The 24,944-nt window shown below is 46.6% G+C and overlaps 1 protein-coding gene across 1 annotated transcript in view; it reads left to right on the top strand.

The window, feature by feature from the left end:
* Positions 1–24,944, top strand: part of PPP1R16B (protein phosphatase 1 regulatory subunit 16B) — a 102,017-nt gene that overhangs the window by 2,070 nt on the left and 75,003 nt on the right. Inside the window, exon 2 of the mRNA XM_029222214.1 lies at positions 24,079–24,429. Within this exon, the coding sequence (XP_029078047.1) occupies positions 24,180–24,429 (250 nt within the window). The 5' untranslated portion in view covers positions 24,079–24,179. The remainder of the gene's footprint in view (positions 1–24,078; positions 24,430–24,944) is intronic.

Below are 24,944 nucleotides of genomic sequence, written 5' to 3'. Positions count from 1 at the left end.
CCACTTGATCCCGCTCACCCCTCTTTTGGTCTCCTCCCTCTGTGCCGTTCACTGGCGGGCTCTGGGTTGGGGCTCCTTGCATCCTTGCGCCCTCTGAATCTATCCTGGCTTGGAGGGACATGGCAGGCAAGACCTAGTGCATGCTCAGACTTCGTTCTCTTTGGTAATTGGTAATGGAGTGGAGGTTACATTTCTAATCCAGCTGTTAAGTCTGTTCGGGAGCCTGAGCCACGGGGCTAAGAGGATGCTGACGCAGAAAGGTGGGTTTTTCCCCAAGGCAGTAACCTTCTGCAGAATTCATTTGGACTCTTTGGAAACTAGGGCCCCAGGTTCTTCTCAAAACCTGCTCCATACCCAGCGTCAACATTCTCTAACCAACAGAGACTGCAGCCAGAATGGCTTTATGGATCACGGAAGGCATATACCTGGATTCCTGTGCTGTGTTTGGACCATCAGGAACCTCACCCAACCTTGACCCCTCTGCCAATCTAGCCACCCCTACCCCCATGCCACCTGCACCCAGGACTTGAAGCACTTGGTGTACAGTGGGTCCCCAGTGGCATTCTTCCAGCAGAGGCTAGGATGACCTTCTTCATCCTGAGTACATCCTAGACACTGGGATTTAAGGAGGACTTGGACAAGCTTGCCTCCTACAGAAAGCCACAAAGTTTGAAGAGCAAGGGAGTCAGATAGGCCTAGTTCAAATTACAGGTCTCTACTTAAAAGCTCTGTGACCTGGGTAAATTATTTACTCTCTCTGACTCCTGGTTTTCTCATCTGTAAAATGGGTGTAATCGTAATGCCTGCTCTGTGGGGTTGTGAGGATTCTGTGAGCCCGTGATGCACAGAAAGTGCTTCGTGCAGCACCTGGTATGGGCAGGAATGCAGGACATGATTATCATCACCATCACCACCATTTCCTCCTTTGCATTGGGCTCTCACAGGTTCCCCCCTCTCACCCTCACTCCCCCACCCCCCGAATCTGGGGGACATCAGAACTCTTCTGCCTCTAGCTAACAGGACAGGGAAAGCCCCTTAGCCTGGAGGGGGTGCTGCTGATTTCTGGGAGTTCAAGTCCAGCATGGGCCTGTCTCTAGGAAGTCTGTCATTTGGCTTTTCTCATCTGGCTGCCGTTTTGCAGGATTTGTTGATTCGTTCAACAGATGTTTACTCCATTCTAGCTATTGTGCTTAGCGAGGGATTTCAAGATGAATCAGGCAGCTCTCAGGCTTCTCAATCTAGGGGCAAAAGGTGACAGTGAGGACCCAGCTTCACTGGCAAGAAGAGGAATGAAGAGTTGAGGGATGGATGAACAGGTGGGCTCGGCTAACGAACCCAGGTCTCATTCCTGAATCTGCCACCTTGTAGCTGGGTGGCGATGGACAGATGCATTACCTCTAGGGTGGTGATGTGAGGAGAAAAGTGAGACCACATGGGCAAAAACCTCAGCTCAGAGCCTTCTAGATATTAATCAGTGCTTGCAAATGTTGGCTGCTATTATTATTAGCCTGCAGTGACCAATTGCAGATGGGCAAATTTTGCAGTAGGGGCACATTTGAGCCCTTCAGAGACAGATTTCCAGGTGGTGGCTAGTAGGGGGGTGGGCAGCCTGAGCCAAGGGAACAGCTTGTGCAAAGGCACAGAGGCTTAAAAGTGCTGGGTGTCTCGGAGAGCAGTGAGCAGGAGTTACAGCTGGAGCACCGTCCCCGTAGGGTGTGACTTAGGGAGGGGCAGGAGGCAAGGCCAGGCAGCAAGGCCATCCTGCCAAGGGGTCCCGAATGGTTAAACGCTTGCTCACCCAAAGCAGGCCCCCTGCAGCTAACGGAGATGTCTGATCGCAGCCTAGAATTAACTTCTGCAGGCGAGGAAGGGCTGGTCTGTGCACGTTTGCCAGTACATGAACTGTCCTTTCCTCTTCCTTCTACCTGGAAAGCACAGAGGTCCCCTCCTTCTTCCAGAGATGCTTTTGCTACTTCTGCGCCTGTTTCTCTCTTCCTGGGACGTTTCTCACTTGAAGGAAGGGGATGTGGGTGGAGGAAGCGTCACGATCTCGTTCCCTCGACCATAATGAGGTACCAAGTACTTTTCTGGATGCTGGTCACTGACCAAGGTCTCTGCTCGTATTGCCATCGAATCCTCATACTGATTTATTGAAGTAGATGCATTTATCCCCACTGAACAGAAGGGGAAACTAAGGCACAGAGGATGAGGTGATTTGCTAAAGGGCACTCAGCTTATAAGTGGCAGGAACTCATGTCTAGAGGTCTCCGAAGTTGCTCTGTGCTATGTGTACCGCCTCACGCGTGCCCTTGGTAAATATGTAAAGCTGACTGCAGAATGTCTGGTAGTACCCCTGGATGCTGGGCTGTAGGCATCTTGGCGATGGATCACAGTGGGGTGTGCTCCGGGTACCTGGGGACTGCCCCATTCTCTCCCAGCCCTGATTTTTGGGAAGGCCCTGCGTGCAGGCACTTGGCGATGGGGAGCTGTTCTTGGATGTCTCAGAATTCAGGGCTTCCTTCCTTGGCCCGCTGGGCCCCACGGACGTGCCTTGACGCAGGCAGTCTGCAGCTTGATTGATGTAGCAGGTGGCAGTGGAGCTCCACGGTGACCCCAGGAAGGAATGAGTCTTTTAGGACGGCTGGTTAGAGCATCACGTGACCACACACCCTACCTGTTTACAGAAGACATCAAAACAAAGGCTCGAATTTCCTTTTCTACAGGAGGCAAAGTTCAGGGCCACGGTTCAAATCCTGCCTCTGCCTTTCACTAGCTTTTGGGTGTTGGCCAGTTTCTTCACTTCCTTGCACCTCAATTTCTTCAACTGGAAATACAGATCACACACACACACACACACTCACACATATACATGTATATGTATATATATACAATTCAGAGTTGTCATAAAGGATTTGTAATCACGCATAAAATTGACTTCCATATCATAAATATATTGGTATCGTATCCACAAAATTTCCCTCCATGGCACTTAGCATAATTGCGATTATATGGCTATTTGTGGTCATTATTCTTTTACTCTGTCTCCCCCCCACTAGGCCAGTGGTTCTCAACTGGGGGCAGTTTGGCCCCCCAGGGGACATTTGGCAATGTCTGGAGACATTTTTGGTTGTCACAAGTGGGTAAGTGCAGAGGGGGCGGGGAGCTACTGGCATCTGGTGGGTCAAGGCCAGGAAGGCTGCAAGATATCCTACAGTGCCCAGGGCAGCCCCCCAGAACAGAGAATTGTCCCATCCCAAATGTCAATAGTGCCGAAATTGAGAAAGCTTACACTGCACATGAGGCCCCTAAGGTCAGTGACTGTGTCTGATTCATTCAGCCCTGTGTCCCCAGTTGCCCAGCATGATGGCCGGCACACAGGAGACAATCAATATACATTAAAGGGATGAATGAGTACTTGGAAGGCCTTATGTCCCTTGGAGTCCCAGAGGTTTGGCTTGCAGGACATTTTGAATGGACAGAAGTGATTCAGATGAACTTGAATGATGAAGAGCCAACTGGTCATTCAGGCCAAAGAAATCCAGACCAAGCTATTTTCCTTCTCGAGCAGGTGCTAGGGGGCCCGAATTATCAGCACTGTTGCTACAGTCACCGCTGCATTTTGCTCATATAGACGCAGGACCCACCTTTATCTGGACAAGCAGGCTGGGGCAGGGGAATGTAGGTGCTCATAAGGAACGCCCTGTCGGCTGGGCCCTTGGGATCTGCCAAGCTGGGGCGCAGCTGCTGTCAGCTTCCTGTTTTTTTCCCTTTCTGGTGGAATGAAGGAAACCCACTGAATGGCTATTTTTCCACTGACATTTACAGCAATGTGATAGGCCTTGGATTAATGAGGTCAAGCTCCAGTGTGAAATCTGCCCGATAACTTGAAGCTTGGCCAATAGGAAGACATGGCTTGTTTTCTTTGAGCATTTGATGTCTTTGGATGGCTTTGGCCAGGGAAGTAGGGGTCACGACTCTATACAAAAGAAGGGAATGTTTTACGCCCCAGAATCATAGAGGCCAGAGTTGTTGTCTCTTTTTCAATTTAGTGGGAAGGTTTATTTTCATGTGAGCTTTGAAATAATTCATTAAAGCAAAGGTTCATCATGAGCCCCAGGCTCCTGCTGAGCCTAGATCTGGGCTATTGAAAGGACCAGGCTGCTTTTCCAGGGCTCTCTGGGAGTTTGAAAGAAAAGAGTGGCCCCAGAGGGTGTTTGGACAGGTTAGAGGTGCGCGTGGATTAGAACTTATTCTGACGGGGGAAGGGATCTTGAGCACAGGCCTCAAACTTGCTCACAGCCTTTGGGTTTCTGTAAAACGCAGAATCTGATGCATTAGGTCTAGGGCCTGAGCATCTGCATTTATAACAAGCTCCCAGGGGGAGCCATTCTGCTGGTCTGTGAACCGCACTTTGGGGAGCAAAGGTCTGGGGAAGCCCAAGTCTACAGGTGAGGGGTCCCTGGTATCACCCACTCAAGCAAATTCAGCCTGTCGCGCCTGTTCGCCCAGCCATCTGCTCTGCAGGCTGGTTTGCAGGGGAGCAGACTTACTGCTCCCCTTCTCTGTGTGCCCAGACCTGGGACCAAGCCTGAAGGAAAGGCTGCTTGCCCACAAGGAGCAACGGAGGGGCTTCTAGCACTTCCAGAAACGTGTGTCGGGGGACACACTATTCCTGGGTCACCTGGTCACCTGGGGCTTGTTAAACACACAGATAGATCCCTTGGCCCTAGCCCAGCCTACCTGAGTCAGAACCGGCCAAGGTGGGACCCTGGGAGTCTGTATTTTTAAAAAGTGTGCCAGGTGATCCTGGTTCACAGCCAGGCTGGCAGAGGGGAAGCCAAGAGGAAGAGCTGGCAGCACGTGGAAGTTAATTGCTCAGGAGGCCCGGTGTAAAGTTGTAGCATTGTGTATAGCCTGATGGCACACGGCTGAGGGAGGGACCTAAAGCTAGCCCGCTCCACTTGCCTAGCTCTGTACCCTGCAGGGTTGCATCTACCTGGAAGGAAGGGCATCTTTTTCTTTTTTTTTTCTTTTTTTTTGCGGTACGTGGGCCTCTCACTGTTGTGGCCTCTCCCGTTGCGGAGCACAAGCTCCGGACGCACAGGCTTAGCGGCCATGGCTCACGGGCCCAGCCGCTCCGCGGCATGTGGGATCTTCCCAGACCAGGGCACGAACCCGCGTCCCCTGCATCGGCAGGTGGACTCTCAAACACTGCGCCACCAGGGAAGCCCCATCTTTTTCTTAATATTAATAATAATGGTTAACATTTAGTACTTATTATGAGCCAAGCACTATTTAACCTTTAGTCCTCCTAGCAACTCTAAGAGGTGACCTTACCACGATCCTGATTTTACGGCTGAGGAAAGTGAGGTTCAATGACTTGCCCTTGTCACATAGCCAGTAAGTGGTGGAGTCAGGATTTGAATCAGGACATCTAGCTTCCAAGTCCTTTAACTTAATCATGATGCTGTCTGACTTTGGGCAAAAAATGCTGTTGCACTTCGTAAGCTGTCCCTGCCCTGAGGGAGTGCCTTTCTCTAGTTCTTCCCCAGATGGGGGAAAGGCTAGCAGTGACCTTGGCTGGCTCTGGAGTCAGACCTCAGTTGGATCTCTGCCTCTGCCACTTACTGTAACCTTGAGAAGCTATTTGCTAACTTTGCTGAGCCTCAATTTACCAATGTGTAAAATAGGAATAATAATCGTATGAGAGGCTATGATTATTTAGCCTGTGTCTGGCACATAGGATGTACTCGATACATACCAACAATAATTATTACATTAGTGTCAGTGAAGTCAGTCACTGGGAGCCATAGCTGCAGAGCAGAGGGGATAGGCGAGCAGAGCCCTGTGTCACTTACATCGCAGGGGACTGGGTCTGTTGTTTTGTTCACCCTGGTTACTTACGTCTATTACTTACCTAGGCACTCCTAGCCTTTGCTTCTTGGCGCTGGTTACAGGCCCCAGCGTCCATGCCAGCCTGGCGAGTTCTCAGAATTTCTTGGCTCCCAGAATGTTTCAGAGCCTCAGTCAGAACTGGCTTTATTTCCTGTCATCCAAGAGCAAGTAGAAGGCACACATTCTCACACTTACTTTCTTCAGGGCTCTTGAGTCTTCTTGGTGACTTTTCCTGTCCCCAGATTCCTTTCTGGAACTCTGTAGTCATCATTGCCCCCCCCCCCCCCAACCCATGAACTGGGCAGAGAAAGAACGCTTTAGAGTCATTGCCTATTGCCTTATTAAGAAACAGGGAAGAGTTTCTCCAGAATTTCATTTTTTTTTTAACGTATGAAATCAAGCTTTTGTTTTCTTATTGCTGTATTTTATGCTTTTTAATTATAAAAAGAAGACAAACTCATTATTAAAATTCAAACCGTACAGAAATGTGGGAAATGGAAAGGGAAATTCAAACCGTACAGAAATGTGGGAAATAAGGGAAATTCAAACCGTACAGAAATGTGGGAAATAAGGGAAATTTCCCCAATCATCATCCACTCACTTCTTCTTCCCCAGAAGAAATCCCTGAACGTTTTATGTCTTTCCATAAATTTCTTCTGCATATACAAATCCACATGCATTTACATGTTTATCCTTTTTTCTTTTTAACACATCTGTACAACGCTTTTCTGAAACTTCCCTTTTCAGCTAATTTATCTTAGCATGTGTCAACACATATAGATATACCTCAGTCCTAAAGGCTACATGATATTCCCGTAATAAAAATTTACCATAATTTGTTCTCTAGTCCCTTGCTGGCGGTGAAGATTATTTTGTTTTTTTTCCTACTACAAGTGTATGATGCTATGACATCCTTGCTTACACAGCATGTATCTTTGTACACTGGTATGATTTTATCTGTAAGGAAAATTCCCTGCAGTTTGAACTATGACATTGTCAAACTGTCCTCCCAAGGGACCAAACCAATTTCATTTTTCTTTTTTTTTTCTTGGCACGGCATGCAAGATCTGAGTTCCCTGACCAGGGATCAAACCCATGCCCCCTGCAGTGGAAGCGTGGCATCTTAACCACTGGACCGCCAGGGGAGTCCCGAAAACCAATTTCTATTCCCTCGACCATGTGTGTGAATGCCTATTGCCCCAACCCCTTCTCCATCACTGAGTAACTTTAATTTTTGCCAGTCAGATAGGAATAAAATAGAAAGAATGTTTCTAGGTCAAGTTCCACAATACTTCAGATTTTATGACCCTTTAGACCGTGGCTACATAAAGATTGTTAAATATTCAAGAACTGCATTTTACTTGGCCTGATGCTTGGAATTAGAGACATAAAATTAAATTAAACCAGCTCCTGCCCTTAGGTTGGTCCCTGTCTCCTGAAGGAAGCAGACAAGTGGGCAAATAAAATAAGAACAAAGCTGTGCTAGAGAAATGTATAAGCTAAATTCTGTTCGATAAACTCTTCATGACTATCATAAACGAATTTGTAAAATACAGCATACACTATGTCCCGGTGCGAGGGGGGATACTTGAAATCCTCAGAAGAAAATGACTTGTTAGAAGCAGAAAAATCATGCTGCTTACCCCTAGTGGTGGCAGCAGAAGAGATGGGCAGCTAGGAAGGGAGAAGTAATTTTGAAATAGACTTTTTGGTAGTTTCCATGTTTACTAATGAGGTTTGTTTGAGGGAGGCTGTGCAGAAACCCAGCTGAGTTTGCAGCTGGTGCTGATGACCAATCACTCGTACCTGGGCAAATGTGTATGTTAGTCCAGAAACAGTGAGAGCAAAGGAACAGAAGACTGGCTTTAAAAATCCACAACCTTGGAGCTCATAGAAGTTGGATGTGGGTGTGGCATGAATTGGCGGTTACTCCAGGGGTTACAAGGATGCGTGCTCTGAACAGTGCCCACTGTAGACTGGGTGCACAGAATGGGCGTTCAATGAATGAGTAAGAATCAAAGATGTCTGTGTCTTGTAAAAGGGCCTCCTACTCAAAAAGAATAGATCCATTTAGAAAGGGGTTATGACCACCTGATCTTCCCACCTGCGGGAGCCACGCCTTAGCTATGCATTTCCTTTGGGCTACCTGTCTTGGATAGCTCTTCATTCGCTGCAATACTTTAAGAACAACACGCGACAAGGAGCAGCTGAGAATATCTGAAACAGTGCTGTGGAATGAAACTAACCATCATTTTACAGCAAAGCTTCTAAGCCAGGATCTCTGGAGCCAATTGCAAAGCATGGAGAGTTGAAAAAAGACTGTGGAGCCAGAGACGGTCCTAACTCATCCTTTCATGGATGGCAAGGCAGGGGCCAGGTAAGGTACATCCTGGGTCTGGCCCCCACGTTCCTCCAACAGCCAGGTCTATTTTGTCTGGTTTGATTCTATAGCTCTGGCTCCAAGTCAGAGGACCACTCCCTATGATACGACTGATGGAATAATGTCAGTGAATTTCGGTCTCTTGGTCTCCCACCCTCCTGTCTACCCTCTTCCATTTATTGAAAATCTACCACATGCTGGGTGACTCTAGGGTGGGATGAAAAGTTGAATAACATCTATTCCTTGTCTTTCGAGAGCATCTAGTGCAATGGAAGAGGCAGATCTGAAACTAACAATTACTAGTTGAGAGCCACAACAGAGATGTGGTCAAACGCTTTGGAACTAAAGAGGAGAGAGAAACCCGTTTGGCACAAGGCAGATAAAGAACAATTCGGAGGGAATGAAAGGAGCATGGAGACAATATTGTGTAAATGAGACAAGGCAAGTCAAGTGCTGAGCACGGTGCCTGGAAAGCACTTAAGAGATGATAGATATTATCATTACAGCACTTGGGCTAGCTCTCAAAGAACAAGAAAAAGCTTGCCAGGTGGAGGGAAAGAAGGGTACTGCCACTCCATGGAACAGTATGAATGAAGGTGAGGTGGTGAGTGAGGCAGAGAGAAAACTCCATGGGCTTTGTAGAGGAGAAATCTAAATCTGTGTTCAAATTCTAGTTTTGCCACTCACTAGTTGTGACTTTGGGCATGTCAAGGTGAGCCTCCATTTCCTACTCTATGTACTGGAGATAATGAGACCTGTTTTTAAAGGCTCCTTGTGGGGATTAAAGTTAATTTATGGGCAGTACCTGACACATAGCAGAGTCTCAGCAAATGGTGGGTACCATTGTGGGGTGTGAATCCACCAGACCTATTAAGTGTAGCTGGAAAATTGAGTGTTTAGTGGACTTGGGGAGGGTGGGAGGGAGGTTAGGACGACCAGAGGTAAAGCTAAACATGTCAAGGCCAGATACTGGATGGTCTGGTCTCTGAGGCTAAGAATTTTAGACTCTACAGGCACTGGGGAGACATTATAGGCTTCCCTACAAGGGAAATACAGGATCAGACTTGGGTGCAGAATGAAAACTCTGCCAGTGGTGTGGATTTGTGGGTTGGAAGGTAAGAGATGGAGGCAAGGAGACCATTTTGGGAAGTGTTGCCTCCCATGTTCCTGTCTTCACAACCCACAGCTCACATTAGCCAAGTGGAAGCTCTGTTAAGTCCTGCAGACAAGTGCAGCCTGGAGAGGCAAATCAGGGCAGTGGTTCAGAGCATGGGCTTCAGTGTCAAGGTCAATGTGGATTTGAATCCTAACCCTGTCACTTACTGGCTGTGTGACCTTGGGCAATTACTTAACCTCGCTGAACTTTAGTTTACTCTTCTGTAAAATGAAGATTAATAGTACCTTTCTCATAGGCTTATTGTGGGATTAAATGAGATAGTGTAGATAAAGCAGCTAGCTTAGCTCCAGGAATGTAGTAAGTGTTCAAAAAGAGTTAATCATTAAAAATTTTAAAATTGTTTATTTCACCACGGAACCCTTTTCCATGTAACACCTGTTAACCTCCTCTGGAGCTACTAGTGTTCCACAGAAAACATCCTGCTTTAACCTTTCTGGAGAAGCAGCAGCACTTTCTGCTCCAAGAAATAAATAGTCAAGAGGGTTGCCAAGTTCTAACACAGTGGTTCTCGGATGCATATTAGACCCACCTGGGGAGCTTTTTAAAAATTTCAATGCATGGCTGCACCCCAGACCAACTAAGCTGGAATCTCTTGAGATGGAACCCCGTATTTTAAAAATTTTAATGGTTTATTAAGGTAAAACAAACACAGAAAAGTACCCACATCCTAAGTGAATGAATTTTCACAGATTGAACATGCCCAGGTAAGCCATATCCTGCTCAAAAACCTGAATATTATCAGCACTTCAGAAGCCCTTCTTCAGTCCCTTCCCAGTCACCCCCACTCCAAAACCACAATTCTGATTGATAACAACAGAGATTCCTTTTGCCTGTCATTGAATTTTACATAAATGGAATCATGTAGTATGCATTTTTGTGTTTGGCTTATTTTGGTTAACAATGTGAGAGATCCAGATTGTCAAGTGTAATTGTATATTACTCATCCACGCGGCTGGACTATGTTCCATTGGGTGAGTGCACCATAATTTTTTTTCCAAACTACTGTTGGTGGGCATTTTGGATCGTTTACACTTTGGGATTATTACAAATAGTGCTGTCAACATTCTTGTAAATGCCTTTTGGTAAATGTATATAGAAATTTCTGTTGAGTGTATTCCTAGGAATGAAATTGCTAGATTATAGGACGTCATATGTGCAGCTTTAGAAGGTATTGCTTGAGCAGTTTTTTAAAGTGACTGTACCAATTTATATTCCCACTCAGTTTATAAGAATTCTTGCCAACCACTGGTGTTTTCTGTCTTAAAAAAAAAAAAAAAAGGCCACTCTGGTGGACATATAGTAGCCATGCTCTGTGATCTTAATGTAAGTTCCCAGCATCTCCAGGTGATTCCAACTTTGTAGCCAAGTTTGAGAACCTCTTCCCTGACAGGTTTTGAAAAAGCAAAACACGCATTAATGGAACAGTATAAAGAGGTGTTATAATGGCAAGTGCCTCCCCATTGACTCTCTTTGACGTCTGTACCCAGAGTTTTTTATAGATCTGATCTGTCTAACCAGCAGGGGAGGCTGCTTTTGCTGTGAAAGGAGAATGTAGAGGTGTATTAAACCTGACAGCCTGTGCCTCATTCATGTGTACTTTATGTGGGCAAATGGTTCCATCAGGAGTGATCTGGAAGCTGGGAGGAGCCCATGACAGGACTTCAATCTCTTCTTCCAATTTAAGACCTGAAATAGAAAGGAGGACATGAGAAGTGACAAGTCGTCTATACAGATGTCATCAGATGAAAATATCTGGTCTTTGGGATCAGGATTTAATATTTTATGTTGTATTTTTGCTCCCAGCTTGCCCAAGACCTGGCACTTGGAAGGTGCTCCAAAAAAAAAAAAAAACAGTCATTGAAGTCAATATTAGAACTATGTAACTGGCTCTAGTGAAAAGCACAACTCACATGGATGCAGAGAAAGGTGTTGGTGTGGATTTAGCTAATCTGATTAATAGTTTTACTTCTCTTCTTTGTGGTTTCTGTGTTGTGGCTGGTATTTCCTATTTGTTCGTTTATTACAAGCATATTTTCCTTTATACCCTTAAAGGAAATAAGGGGTCATTTTGTGGATAGATCTCTATTGTGCCTTTCCTCTTGAGTTTGAGTCATATTTTCTGTTTTTTTTTTTGTTTTTGTTTGGGTTTTTTTGGCCACGCTGAGGCATGTGGAGCTTAGTTCCCCGACCAGGGATTGAACCCACACCCCATACAGTGGAAGCATGGAGTCTTAACCACTGGACCTCCAGGGAAGTCCCTTTCCTGTTTGCTTTAAAAAATTTTTTTTCTAGTAATTTTAGGTTACATCTTGAACATCATGAATGAGACTTGAAGAGACTCTTGGTTCTATTATGTTCCTCAGAACAGTAATGATTTTTTAAAAATTCAGTTAACTTGACCAAACAAACTCTAAATTCAGTTTCCCCCTGGGTAGGCAGCAGCTGAAATCTTTCTTCAGTTCTTTTAGCCTTAGTTGGGCTGCTTGGAACCTGCCCTGCACATGCAGCATTCAGAGAGATTTGGACAGAATCTATACTCAGCATTTGGGGCTACCATCTGTGACTCTTTTCTGGGATGCTTTCTCCTCACTTCCCAACTGTAGTTACCTGAACTCTGTCCTTTAATTCCTCAAATGGTAAGAGCGAAGGTTCTCATCCAGGTTGTAGCCAACAGGTACAACACTGACTGGGGCCTGCCCTCGGATAAAAAGCTACAAAAACATGGAATTCACCTAGTGCAAATTTCTTTCTTTCATGTGTTGACTCCCCTCCGGTTTCTGTCTGCTTGTGGTTGAACAAATTTAGTGCCTTCCAATAGGTTATGTGTGTGTGTGTGTGTGTGTGTGGTGTGTAGAGTTCACAATAGTTATATGTGAGGGGGTGTGTCCAATAAGAGCTACTCTGCTGTTACCAGAGCAGAACTTTTCTGATCAATAGTTTTGTTCATTAAGGGACCCTTAGGACCCCCATGCTTTATGGCGTAGCACATAGTAGATGGTAATAAATATTTGTTGATTGGTTAAATGAATGCAGCTTTAAATTAAAAGTGGAAGTGAATTAGAGGAGAAAACTGCCCGAAGAAGATTCTGAAATTCGTTACTTGTTGATGACATCAGGCATAAAATAGAAAGAGTGTTTAGCAATTTGCTGGAGAAAATGATGAGTGAGAGGATTGAAATTATATTAGGGCTCTGAGTGTAGACCAAAGACTCTAACAAAGTGAACCTGAGATTTCAACACGAGGAGATAAGTTCAATTGTGACGGTAACATCACTTTCATGGGATTGAATCTATGGCTTATGGAGAATTTTCAATGGAATAAGGGGTCAGAGGGGAAGCAGAGGTATGCTTGGAGTTCTGTACACCCAAGAGGAGCCAAGAGGAGGGAATCAAAGTGAAGGGACTTTGGCTGGAGATCAAAGAGGGAGGAACGAAAGCAATGTAAAGGCAGGTTACTACAGCTTGCTTCTCTCTGCATGGTGACCTGGAAGGTCACAGATCCCATACAGAGAGACTTCAAAGCCTGTGTATTGGATGGAAACTTCATTTACCCAAATGCAGAGGGTCTGGAAACTTCCTGATTTATTCTACTGACAGCTTCATCTCCCAGAGAGTAGAGGAGAGAAGACAGTTGCTGTTATGAATCTGGTTTGGGAGCTGTTGAGTAAAGTGAAAATGAGAAAGTGCTCACCAAGAAAGGGAACAGTAGTCATAGGGGGCTGAGCTCATAGGGCTTGGAAGGCAGAGTTTTATGAAATTTAGGATGAGATACTTATATTTCCTGCCTAAGCCTCCAAAGGTGATGACAGCTCCAATAGTAAGGGAAGTTATGGCTGTAAACAGTTATCCTCACTCTGCATAGATTTCACTTATTTTCCTGCAAAGAGTTCTCTTCTTGCTTCTAGTCGTGCTTTTGTGGCCCATCTTTCCTGTCTGACATTTTCTCTATTTTCAAGCAGGGGAGATAATAAAAAATACTTAACCATCATGGCATATGATTGAGCAATCAGAAAAGATGCCAGCTATAGACAACGGGAATAGCCCTACTTATGGGTTCCTTAACCTCTCTGAGTCTCAGTTTTCTCCTCTTTGAAATGGGAAGAACACCTACCGCAGAGTTGGCACAGTGATTCCAAGAGATGTTACATGTAAAGAATTTGACCCATGGAAAATGTGCTGTGCACAGAAGCTGCCATTTTTACCCTGAATTCTTTATCTCTGGGTTCATTTCATCTACATATTTTATAGGTTCTGAGATGCTTATGTTTTAGTTTTGCTCTTTTTTTTGGCCCACACTATGCAGCATGTGGGAGCTTAGTTCCCTGACCAGGGTTCGAACCCACGCCCCCTGCATTAGAAACGAGGAGTCTTAACCACTGGACTGCCAAGGAAGTCCCACTTATGTTTAGTTTCATTAAGCATATGTTTTTACTCTATACTGATTTCAGCAAGTATTTGCTTTATTACCAATTGATCCATCTGGTTTGTTAGTCACAATGTCCTCTTATCTCCTTGATGATTAATACCTTGGATTTTCTGAAATCTTCTTGTGTTTCATAAGGAAGATCTTTTAAAGCACTTGTGGTTCTTTTAGAGTTTTTTCCTGGTTCCTTCTCCTTTAATATATGTAGACAATGGAATTAGACAGACATGGGTTCCGATCCCAGCTCCACCACTTACTGGCTGTGCAGTTAATTGGTACCCATTGTCTGCATTGCTCTAGCCCTTTGTCTCCTCATTCTTTCTTCCTCCAGGGTAGGACTTTCTCCTTTGAGTCCAACTCTCTGTTTTTTATTGTCCTCATTTCCTTGGAATTATTCTCCAAACCTCCATGAACAAAATACATGAAAAGCTTTTTAAAATTCCCATCCCAGCTACTTCCTACTTGGATAAGAACGCCCCTGGCTCAAGGGAAGGAGATAGCTCGCCAGGGATATCTTTGAGGTTTCTGAAGTGGAGAGAGGGGCTTCCGCAGACCACAGTCCCCTTCCTCCTTTATGTTGGTAATGCTGTGAAACCCAGGATGCCTAGGATGGATGAGAGAGTGATCCCTGGCTGATAGTGATCCCTGCCCCTCCCTCTTTAACCCCATCCAGTTACCAGCAGGACACTTACCTCCCTACTTTCCAGGGTCAGGGTTGGGAGGGGTGGCAATTCCACAGGGGCTGCCAACCTTTGCTTGATGTTGGCTCAGCATACTGCTTCCTAGAACCAGGATCCGGTCAATTTAAGGGGATGGAGTCATGGAGGACAGGTCTTCATTCTACCCCCTAGTGCAAGTTATTGGAGAAATTCTTCCTAGAACCTAAGATATTCTTGATTCCTGTCTACCACTGAGGCCACAGTGACTTTTGTTCTTGGTTGAATGATATATTGATATTGAGGGACCCTTCCACTCAATCTGATAACTTTCCAGATGTCTGTGTTTGAGACTAGAGGATTTTGAACAATGGGGCAAAGGCAAGTATTGAAATCCAAGTAGGCAAGCGTGAGGTAGAACAGAGTTGCATGCTCAGTATGTGTGCAGCCAATTCCCACTCCTTTATCTGTGGCAGACATTACTAATCAATCACAGCCCTCATTCCTCCTGTTATCACATGTGGCCTCATAACCTCTGTCCTCAAAGTGCTCCAAGAAGCCACCACCAACCTAAGAGTTGGCACAACAGAGGAAAGCTCGTCCAAGGAGGTCATGCTGAGGGAGGGAGGCAGAGGTGGCAGAGGCCACTCCAGCCTTAGTCAGTGTGAATAGCCATCCCCTATTTAATCAATGTGTAAACCAGGAGGGCATTCTGTGGCCACACGTGGCCTCCTTTGGAAAATGATCCCTCTAGCTGCAGAGGGAGTTTTTATCTCTCTGCAAGGGAGGGGGTGGGCCACACACCCCCAAGCCTGGAGAAGCAGTATGTGTAATTTGACTCCCGTTTCCCAGTGCTTAGCTATTACATAAGCTTCTTTAGAAGACTGGCTGGTTTAGCACCGTGACTGTGACTGACTAATGTGTTCGTAGACATCATGTCATCTTTGCATGTGCCCCATCCTTGGCACCTTTGTTCTGTCCCCTGCAGCCTCCTCCACAGTGGCATTCTTACCCATAAGTAGGTGGGCCTCTCTGTGGGTTCGGTTTCATGGAGAGAAGCTCAGCATGGAAGATGGTTGTGTTCACGGGTTTTCCTTCACCCCTTCGAGCTGTGGCTTCCTTTGAAGTTTTCTCAGAGCTGAGTCTGAGACAGCTGCCTCACCTTCACAAGTAGAAATGAATGTAAAACATCATCAGTCAATATCTACTTGCAGTGGTTCTTCCACACTGTCTAGCCTGGTGGTTACCAAGTGCTGGGCTGCAGATATACACGAGAGAGTCTTACTGCTAATACAGATGATCTGTCTGCCAGGTTGGGACTGGGGTTCACTGAGCCAGTCCCACCTCCAACCCAATATGGACCTTCTCTCTCTGCAGCCTCAAGAGTGACCATGGAGTTCCTGGTGGTGGGGACCTCAGCATCACACCATGGCTGGGCTTTGAATCACCAGTGTTAGACAGTTCTTCCTCATTCCAGGCTGATCCTACTTTTTTTTTTTTTTTTCCCTGCGCCACGCAGCACGCAGGATCTTTAGTCCCCTGACCACGGATCGAACCCACGCCCTCTGCAGTGGAAGCATGGAGTCTTAACCACTTTCCGCCAGGAAAGTGCCAGGCTGATCCTACTTCTTCATTTTGCCGGTTTATGATCCCAACTCTGCCCTCTAGAGAACAAAGCTAATCCTTTCATTCATGGCTTTCATTAAGGCCTGGTCCTATATTACCAAAATGGCCCAGCCAGTTCAGACAGAGGTCAGCTGGGCTATTATCTCAATGCTGGACATGATTCTTTTCCTGAGAGAACTCAAGGTGCTTTAGCTGCTTGATCGATCACTCTGTTCTTGTTTAACTTGTGGTTTTCGAGTCCTGCCACCCTCCCCTCTCCTCCATCCCTGCCCCCCACCCCCCAAGGTCTTGCCAAATTGGGTTATAGTAAGTGGGCTTCCGAGAACAGTGACAAATCAAGGCCAAGCCCAGGGCCACCACTCAGAGGTCTGGATGAAGGAGCACAGCTGGGAGAGGCAGAGCTAAGGAGCAGACCCTCAGGGACCCGAGTCCCACAACAGATTTAAAACCAGGATGTCTGTCTAGGATGACTGTGCACGAAATCTAGAAGGTTCATTACAGCAGGGGTAGAACAGAAAGTCTACAAAATCCCATGAGAATGGAGTTGGTGGGGGGGGGACAAGGCTAATTTCTAATTCAGATTTTGGAGCACCAAGGGCCCCAGAAGTCTCTTTGTTCATGAGTAAAGCATCTTTATACTGGGGGGTGGGGAGTGAGCAGGAAAGGGGAAATGACGCTATTATTCAAAGGAACGTGCTGAGGGAGGGCAGAGGTGTGCATCCTTTAGGAGAGAAAGTGGGTCCCAAGTGAGCTCGGAGCAGGGAAAGCCGGTGCAGCGTTTTGTTTTGCTTTTTCCCTCGTGCTCAATGGTACAGGAAGCACGAGGCGCAAGCACTCACGGCCTTCCTCCAGGGTGCTGCCAAGGTTCGGTGGAGAAGAATAGCTGAAGAACAAGAAAAAAACTCTTAACGTTTTCTGTTAGCAGTGTGAACTTTGAGGCACTGTCTGACTCATGTTTTAAAGTCTCTTCAATTTGAATTCACCTTCCTTCGTGTTGTTTTTCTCAAGGCACTGGGCTCGAGTCCAAAGATGTGTCAACCAGCCGCTCCTCTGGGATGGAGGCGTCGCAAGGCCTGGGTCCCCTTCCCCCCATCTCAGGGGGCGGGGCTGCCGTGGAAACCTGGCTTTGGCCTTCCCACCCTTCTTCAAGGCTGGCCCTCAGCTTGGGCCTGGAGGGCCATAAGATGGCCATTCTAGGGGAAGTGGAGGTATCTGGTGATATGCCCCAGCAAGAGACCACTCATTCTGATTCAGGCAACGCCTCCTTCTGGGGCGCCCATTCCTGCATCCCTAAAAGTAGCATAAATGTCTGTTAGGGTACTTTTGGCTACAAGTAACAAAATCAATTCAACTGGCTTAAATAATAAAGGAGATAAAGTCCAGAGGTCCCTAAATTAAAGGACCCTGTTTCCCTCCTCTGACTCCCGAGTTTTGGCGTTACCCAAAGGCGGGCTTCCAGCCGCAACTAGGGTTCATGCTTCCAATTAATGGGCAGTGGGAAGAGACAGCTTCTGATTGGTCCAGCTTAGGTCATGTGCCTCCCCCCAACCAATCACTCTGGCTGGGCTTGGGCCGTTGCTCGTGGACTCTGGCCAATCAGCACGGAGTGATACTGAGGGAACTACACAGACCATCACCAAGCTGTGTATTTCAATGGGCCCATGCCTTTCTTCCACTCGTTTCCTCAGAGGCATATCATACCCCAAACAACGCTCTTATATAATAGCCTTCTTTTCATTTTGGGGGAGGGGAGGGATTCTGTAGTGCACCCTGTCCAGCCCGCCTCCACCTCGTCCCCAAGCGCAGCCCCTGCTTCCCTACACTGCTTGTTTTTCCTTTTCTGCGGCAGCGAGGGTTAGTGGATACACCAACAGGAATCCAGTTCAGCTTTGTCAAACAGCAGTCAGAGGATGAATCAAGGCTTACTCCAACTGCCTGTTCCTGCCTCACTGAGGGTCAAGGGCGTTGGCCTCAGACTTGGGGCTGCCCAGAATCGGGCTACTTTGGTTCATCCACCCAGACCTGACACAGCCACTGGTTGGAAAAATTATCGAGTACCGTACTTTGTTTTCCCCTTGCTTCTGATTCCTATTTTAAGAGCGCACACACTTCCTGGATAACCTCACCCCAACCTGGCCTCTGCGGACCCCTCCCCCACCCGCGTCTCTAGCCCAGCCATTCCATTATCTCGCGTCCCCACATCATGCCCAGTTCTCTTCAATATGGTCCATCCGGATGCTCCCACAACACACTGGGCTCAGTATGTCTCCGTAGAGCTGGTTTTCCTCCAGTGAGGTCCTCCTTGGGGATCTCCTTTAAGAGTTAATGATGCCTGGAATTCTCTGGCGGTCCTGTGTTTAGGGCTCCAGGACACTTCCACTGCAGGGGTGATGGGTTCAATCCCTGGTGGGGGAACTAAGATCTCGCATGCCACACGCAGCAGCCAATAAATAATAAATAAATAAAAACTCCCCTACCCTTAAAAGAGAGAGAGAGAGAAAAAAAAAAGAGTTGATAACGCCATTGCTCTCCTGGGTCCTGGCAGTTTGGGCTGTGTCCCCATCACCAACCAGGGCTACCTCTGGAACTACGGACAGGGGCACCGGGTCTCACGAGGGAGCCAGTCCACAGCTCATAGGAGCCAGGACTTCTGTGAGCTGCCCCAGCACCCAGGCCAGTGCCCTGTCTTGGGGGCTGCCCAGCTGCTGTGTTAACAGCACTGATGGCAATTCTTTAATTAGACCAAGCAGGGTTTTCTTGGACGGGGGTGGGAGGAGGTGTGTGGGTCTATTGGGGGAAACTAGGTCACCTGAAAACCAACAGTCAAGAGGGAGCTGTCCTGGAGCCCCAGCTCCAGGGAACCCAGAGGGGCGAGCGGGGTGGGAGCTGGCAGAGAGAGCAAAGTCAGAGAAAATGTGCTCTGGCCCCCTTTTTTGGCCCTTGGGAGGCATTGTTCTCACCTTTCTCCAGGGGGCTGGGCAACTGCCCTTAATTCCTTTACCCAGGCAAACTGTCCAAGCCAGGGAAGGCACAGCAGTGAGTGCCTTCTGTCTGCATGGGGCCCACCACCCTGAGGCCCAAGGAGGGAGCACTATACTGGGAGTCAGGCCCTGGGTTCAAGTTACTGCTCAGTCTCTGTATCCCGTGAGTATGTCCTCCACTCCCTTGTGCCTCTGTTTTGTCATCCATCCAATGGGTAGGGACTGTACCTGTCTTTACCCTGCTGTATACCTAGCTCTCAGTGCAGTCCTGGCCATGTGATAGTTGCCCAATAAATATTTTACAGATGAAGTAATGAGCTTCTATGAGTGCTTCTTTTGTAAGATTGTTGTCACTGAGGATCAGTGACCAGGACGGTTTCCCAAATGTCAATCACAATTTTTGCCAGCAGGAAATACCATCAATATTTAATTTTTCTTTGCTACCACCTTGTAAGATTTCCACTGAAGTAGATTTATTTAAAAAGGAAATTTTATTTCACTACCATAAATAAACACTAACTGTGAAACCAAATCCACAGGGAAAAAAAAGTCATTGTTATTACATTCTGTCTTAGATACGATTTCTTGCCCAAGGCTATTAGCCTGAGGCCTGCTTTCTGTTTGTTTATGAGGGAAATTGACACGATTATAAACATGGTTATAAAGATGTCTATTAGCCACGAACTATTAGCATTTTCTTCTGGAGACAATCTGATAGACTGAAAAAGAAATGAAAAGGAGGTAACTTGGTGTCTCTGATTCCATGTTATATTAAGTCTTGTCCTGAACTTTTGAAAATTCCCTCGGTATGGGTTCTCTTTCTACACTTAGGGAAACACCTGGCTGGGATGATAGCTGAGGAAGTTCTTGGAAAAGGATTAAGGTCTTTAACAGGGTGATTGATATGGTTATTCTTATCTTCAGTCTTAGCATGTTTTTGGTGCCTACCACTTAGTAGGTGATCAGTGAATACTTAATAATGAAGAAATGAGTAACCATCTGTGTACAGAACCTTAGGGCTGAAAGAAATTGTACAGAACACTTAGGCTGATCTGTCATCAGTAGAAATTGTATTCTCCGGTGAGTGAGGGAGAATTTGCCACCTCCAGAGACAGCCACTGGACCACAAGCCCTTGTTCAATTGCTTGTTGGACAGCTCTGGAGGCCAGGTGCCTGTTTTGGCTTTGGTGCACACCACTGTTCCTCTATGCCTTGGTCCTGTTCTGCATCGGGGAGACTCACAGACTACCTTCTCTTTCTTCTGCAGATTGGACTTGTGGGTATTTGGAGACTGCTGTCTCATTCCGCCTAAGGCAGGGCTTGCAAACTGAAATGACCATAGGAGCTAGCAAGGGATGCCAATTAGTGAAGGAGGTCAGGTGGGAGTAATGGGGGGGGTAGTGGGGACTATGGGAAATTAGATGGGCCCCATCTAAAGGGGACAGTCCTACTCCAGACCTGCTGATAATTGCCACGTGAGCCCAGTGTGGCCAGGTACTGAGATGTTCTAAGAAAAGCCGAAAATCTGATTTTGGATATAAAATCTTCAAGTTTTAAAAGTTAGCAATGAATGACAATACTGTAAATCATGGTGTGGGCCAAAAACCAACCAAGCAAACACACAAACATGATGTGGACCACAGGGGACTTTCTGGTTGTCTGACCTTGTACCACAGGTTGCTCACTGCTTCCCACAAGACTTCTGTTCCCATTGGGCTGGGCAGTCCCATCCACTTCCAGCCATGTTTGTGCGTGTTGGTTCCCAGAATTTCCTCCATGGTGTCCAGCACCTCTCCATGCCTTTGTACATTGCCAAGCTCCCATGTCTTCCCTCTTCACCTGGTGGACTACACATCCTTGGAGATCCAACTCAGTTGCCTTCTACTCTGGAGAGCCTTTTCTGATAACCTTAGGCAGAAAAGGTCTTCCGTTTTTTAGCTGTGTGATATAGGGTAGTTTACTTAATCTCTCTGTGCCTCAGTTTTCTTATCTGTGAAATGGGGATGATAATAGTACCTATCTCATTAGGTCATCAGAAGGATTCGATTAGTTTACAGATAGATGACAGACAGGCAGACTTGGGTTTCCCAGAAGGCAGAGCTGATCCTCAACCCATCTCTGAACCAGGACTCATCACAGGGCAGGTTTCACTGTTTGATTCTTTGAAGAAGTGGGGGAAAGTAAATATGTGGTCCACTAGCTCCCAGTGAGTTCTGACCATCATGATGATACAGCATGGTTGTGAATTCAACTCTTCTGAGCTCCTTACTTTTAAAAAGGAATATCTATCTAAATGACTAAAAAACAGTGAGCACGCCAAATTCTGGCAGAGAAACTGGATCACTCACACGTGGCTGGTGGGAATGAAAAAATGGTACAGCCACTTCGGAAAACAGTTTGACAATTTCTTATGAAACTTGTACTCTTGGATATTTACTCCAGAGAATTGAAAACTTATGTTCACACAAAAACCTGTACATGAAGGTATTAGCCCCAAACTAGAAACAACCCTGATGCTCTTCAATGAGTGAATGGATAAACAAACTGGGGCACATCCACAAAGTGGGGGTACCACTCAGCAACCAAAGAGGAATGAACTACTGTTATGCAAAACAACTTGGATGAATCTCAAGGGTTGTTGAGTGAAAAAAGTCAATCCCAAAAGGTTACCCACTGTCCGATTCTTTTACATAACATTTTTGAAGTGACAAAATTCAAGAGATGGAGAATAGATTAGCGATTGACAAGGGCAAGGACAGGAGTGCATTGGGAGGGGGGGATGAGGGATCCTTGTGTGATGGAACTGTTTGTATCTTGACTCTGGTGGTGGATACACAAACCTACACTTGTGACAAAATTGCTTAAAACTAAACACACATACATACAAATGAGTACATATAAAACTGGGGACATCTGAATAGATTGATAGGTTGTATCAATGTCAGGTTCTTGGTTTCGACACTGTACTGTAGTTTTGCAAGATGTTACCTTTGGGATAAACTAGGTAAAGTTAGCACGGGATCGTTCCACATTATTTGTTACAACTGTATGTAAATTTATAATTATCTCAAAATTAAAAGTTTAACTAATTGAAAAAGCATTGCAAGATACTCAGAACAAAACAAAAGGCAACCAAGGGCAGTTTGCTTGTTTCCTGCTGAGTCTTGCCATTGTCTTATGTTTATCCTTTTTTTTTTAAAATAAATTTATTTACTTATTTAGTTTTGGCTGCGTTGGGTCTTCACTGCTACACGGGGGCTACTCTTCGCTGCAGTATGCGGGCTTCTCATTGCAGTGGCTTCTCTTGTTGTGGAGCTCGGGCTCTAGGCGCGAGGGCTTCAGTAGTTGTGGCGTGCGGGCTCAGTAGGTGTGGCGCATGGGCTTAGTTGCTCCGTGGCGTGTGGGATCTTCCTGGACCAGGGCTCGAACCTGTGTCTCCTGCATTGGCAGGTGGATTCTTAACCACTGTGCCACCAGGGAAGTCCCTGGCTTATGTTTATCCTTGAGATCAGGTCCACTCAGACCCCAGAAGCCTTTGCCCTCTGAATATTGCCAAGCCAACCCCTTGCCCATTCCTCCTGTGTATGCTCCAGTCTCTTCAGGGAGAGACCTGAAGAACATTCTGAGCTCCTGAGGGTCCAGCCGAAGGCTGAATTCTGGTCTTTAGCCTCCTGAGGACCAGCAGCTCCAGAGTGAAGCAGGGAACCCAGGAGATTCTTGCTGAAGCCCAGTGCTATGCTGATCCCCTTTATGATAGTGAGCATTTCCACAGCACATAAATGTAGACCTGTACCCAGCATCCTGCAATCTTCCACCAGCCTTGCCCCCATGGGTTCCCAGATGTGCTGCGTTTGCGTGTCCCTGCTTTTCTTCCTCCAAGCTGTTTCTCTTTGCTATAACTTGTTTCTCTTTGGTATAACTTTTTTTCGTCAGCTCTTTCTTCCTTGAACATCCTGTAAATTCTGGGAGGTGGATACAAAATTTAACAGGTGGGAAAACAGGCTTAGAAAGGCTCAAGTTGTTCCAAGACCTTTTCCTTCTGCATCTGAGAGCCCATAGGGTCTGCGCTTACAGGAAGACAGCACCCACTTGGCTTCACACTGAAATTTTGTTGATCTCATGTCGCCCAAGAACTGATGAGAGCAAGAGGTGTGAATTTTTTAAAAAAAGTCACCCAAAGAGGAAAACTTCAACTAAGGTTTTCTAGGCCCCAATAGTTCAGCAGCTATTTGTGGGTCTTAGGACCCCTTTATACCCTTAAGATTAAGGTTCCCAATGAGCTTTCATTTATGTAGATTATATCTGTCAATATTAACCTATTTTGTAATTAATACTGAGACATTTAAAATATAATCCTCGTTCCTTTAAAACTAACAATAAACCCCTTCTATGTTATAAAAATAAACCTGTGTGTGTTATAACAATAGAACAACCTTATATGAAATTACAATATGACCACTCGAAAGCAAGGATTGTTATGTGACCGTGATGGAGGTTTTAGCTAACAGTGGTAATCATATTGCAGTATATCAAATCAACATGTTGTACGCTTGAAACTTACACAATGTCATAGGTCATTTATATCTCAATTAAAAAAAAAAGGGGGCTTCCCTGGTGGCGCAGTGGTTGAGAGTCCGCCTGCCGATGCAGGGGACACGGGTTCGTGCCCTGGTCCGGGAAGATCCCACATGCCGCAGGGCGGCTGGGCCCATGAGCTATGGCCGTTGGGCCTGCACGTCCGGAGCCTGTGCTCCGCAACGGGAGAGGCCACAACAGTGAGAAGCCTGCGTACCACAAAAAAAAATAATAATAAATAAAAATAAAAATAATAAAATAGGGGGAGAAAAGCGTTTGGAACATGGGGCCGGGTGACATCATCAGATCGGCGTTTTGAGCCTGACAAGCATGTCCATGTGTGTCTCTCCCCTTCCCCGCCACAGGCTCCAGCATGCGGCCCCAGCCCCGCAGGAGCCCCCATGCTGCCCCGGCCCCTGGCGCGCTGTGCTAGCCTCCAGCCAGGGCGCGGGGAGGCGCGGAGGCCATGGCCACCCACGTGGACCTGCTAACCGAGCTGCAGCTGCTGGAGAAGGTGCCCACGTTGGAGCGGCTGCGCGCCGCCCAGAAGCGCCGGGCCCAGCAGCTGAAGAAGTGGGCGCAGTATGAGCAGGACCTGCAGCATCGCAAGCGCAAGCATGAACGGAAGCGCAGCACGGGCGGCCGGCGAAAGAAGGTGTCCTTCGAGGCCAGCGTGGCCCTGCTGGAGGCCTCGCTTAGGAATGACGCCGAGGAAGGTAGGTCACTCCTGGTCCTGGTTGGTGTGTGGCTATCTGGACCTCTTGGATTCTGGGTTCTTTGCCAGTGGAGGGGAGAGCAGGGTGGGTCTGGGAAGGGCTCTGAAATCTGAGACTTCTTTTTGAAAACAAGAATACCAGCCTTTGGCTAATGAATACTCATTTTCCTTCCCTCCCACTAATATTGACTGTCAACCTACATCTTGTGCATTACTATTCCAGATATGGTGGTGAGCCAGTTGGATTTGGTTTCTCTCCTCCAGGAGCTCAGTACTCACAGGACTTTGCATTTCCTAAGCTCCTGCTCTGTACGGCAGAACTGTCTGCTGGTCCCCTTTATTCAGTCTTCACTTTAGAGGTAGATGGTTTAGAGGGGTGGAGAACAGCATAGGCTCTGAGGTTAGATGACCCAGGTCTCAAGCTGGTTTTGCAAATTATCCCCTGGGTGACCCTGCCAAGTCTTTTCAGCTCCCTGTACCTTAGTTTCTGCCTCTGTAAAATGGGGATAATAATAG

The sequence above is a fragment of the Monodon monoceros genome, unplaced genomic scaffold (genome assembly GCF_005190385.1).
Source record: "Monodon monoceros isolate NGI ecotype Baffin Bay Population unplaced genomic scaffold, NGI_Narwhal_1 Super_Scaffold_13, whole genome shotgun sequence".
Lineage (NCBI taxonomy): Eukaryota > Metazoa > Chordata > Mammalia > Artiodactyla > Monodontidae > Monodon > Monodon monoceros.
This window is presented reverse-complemented; position numbering and strand designations above follow the sequence as displayed.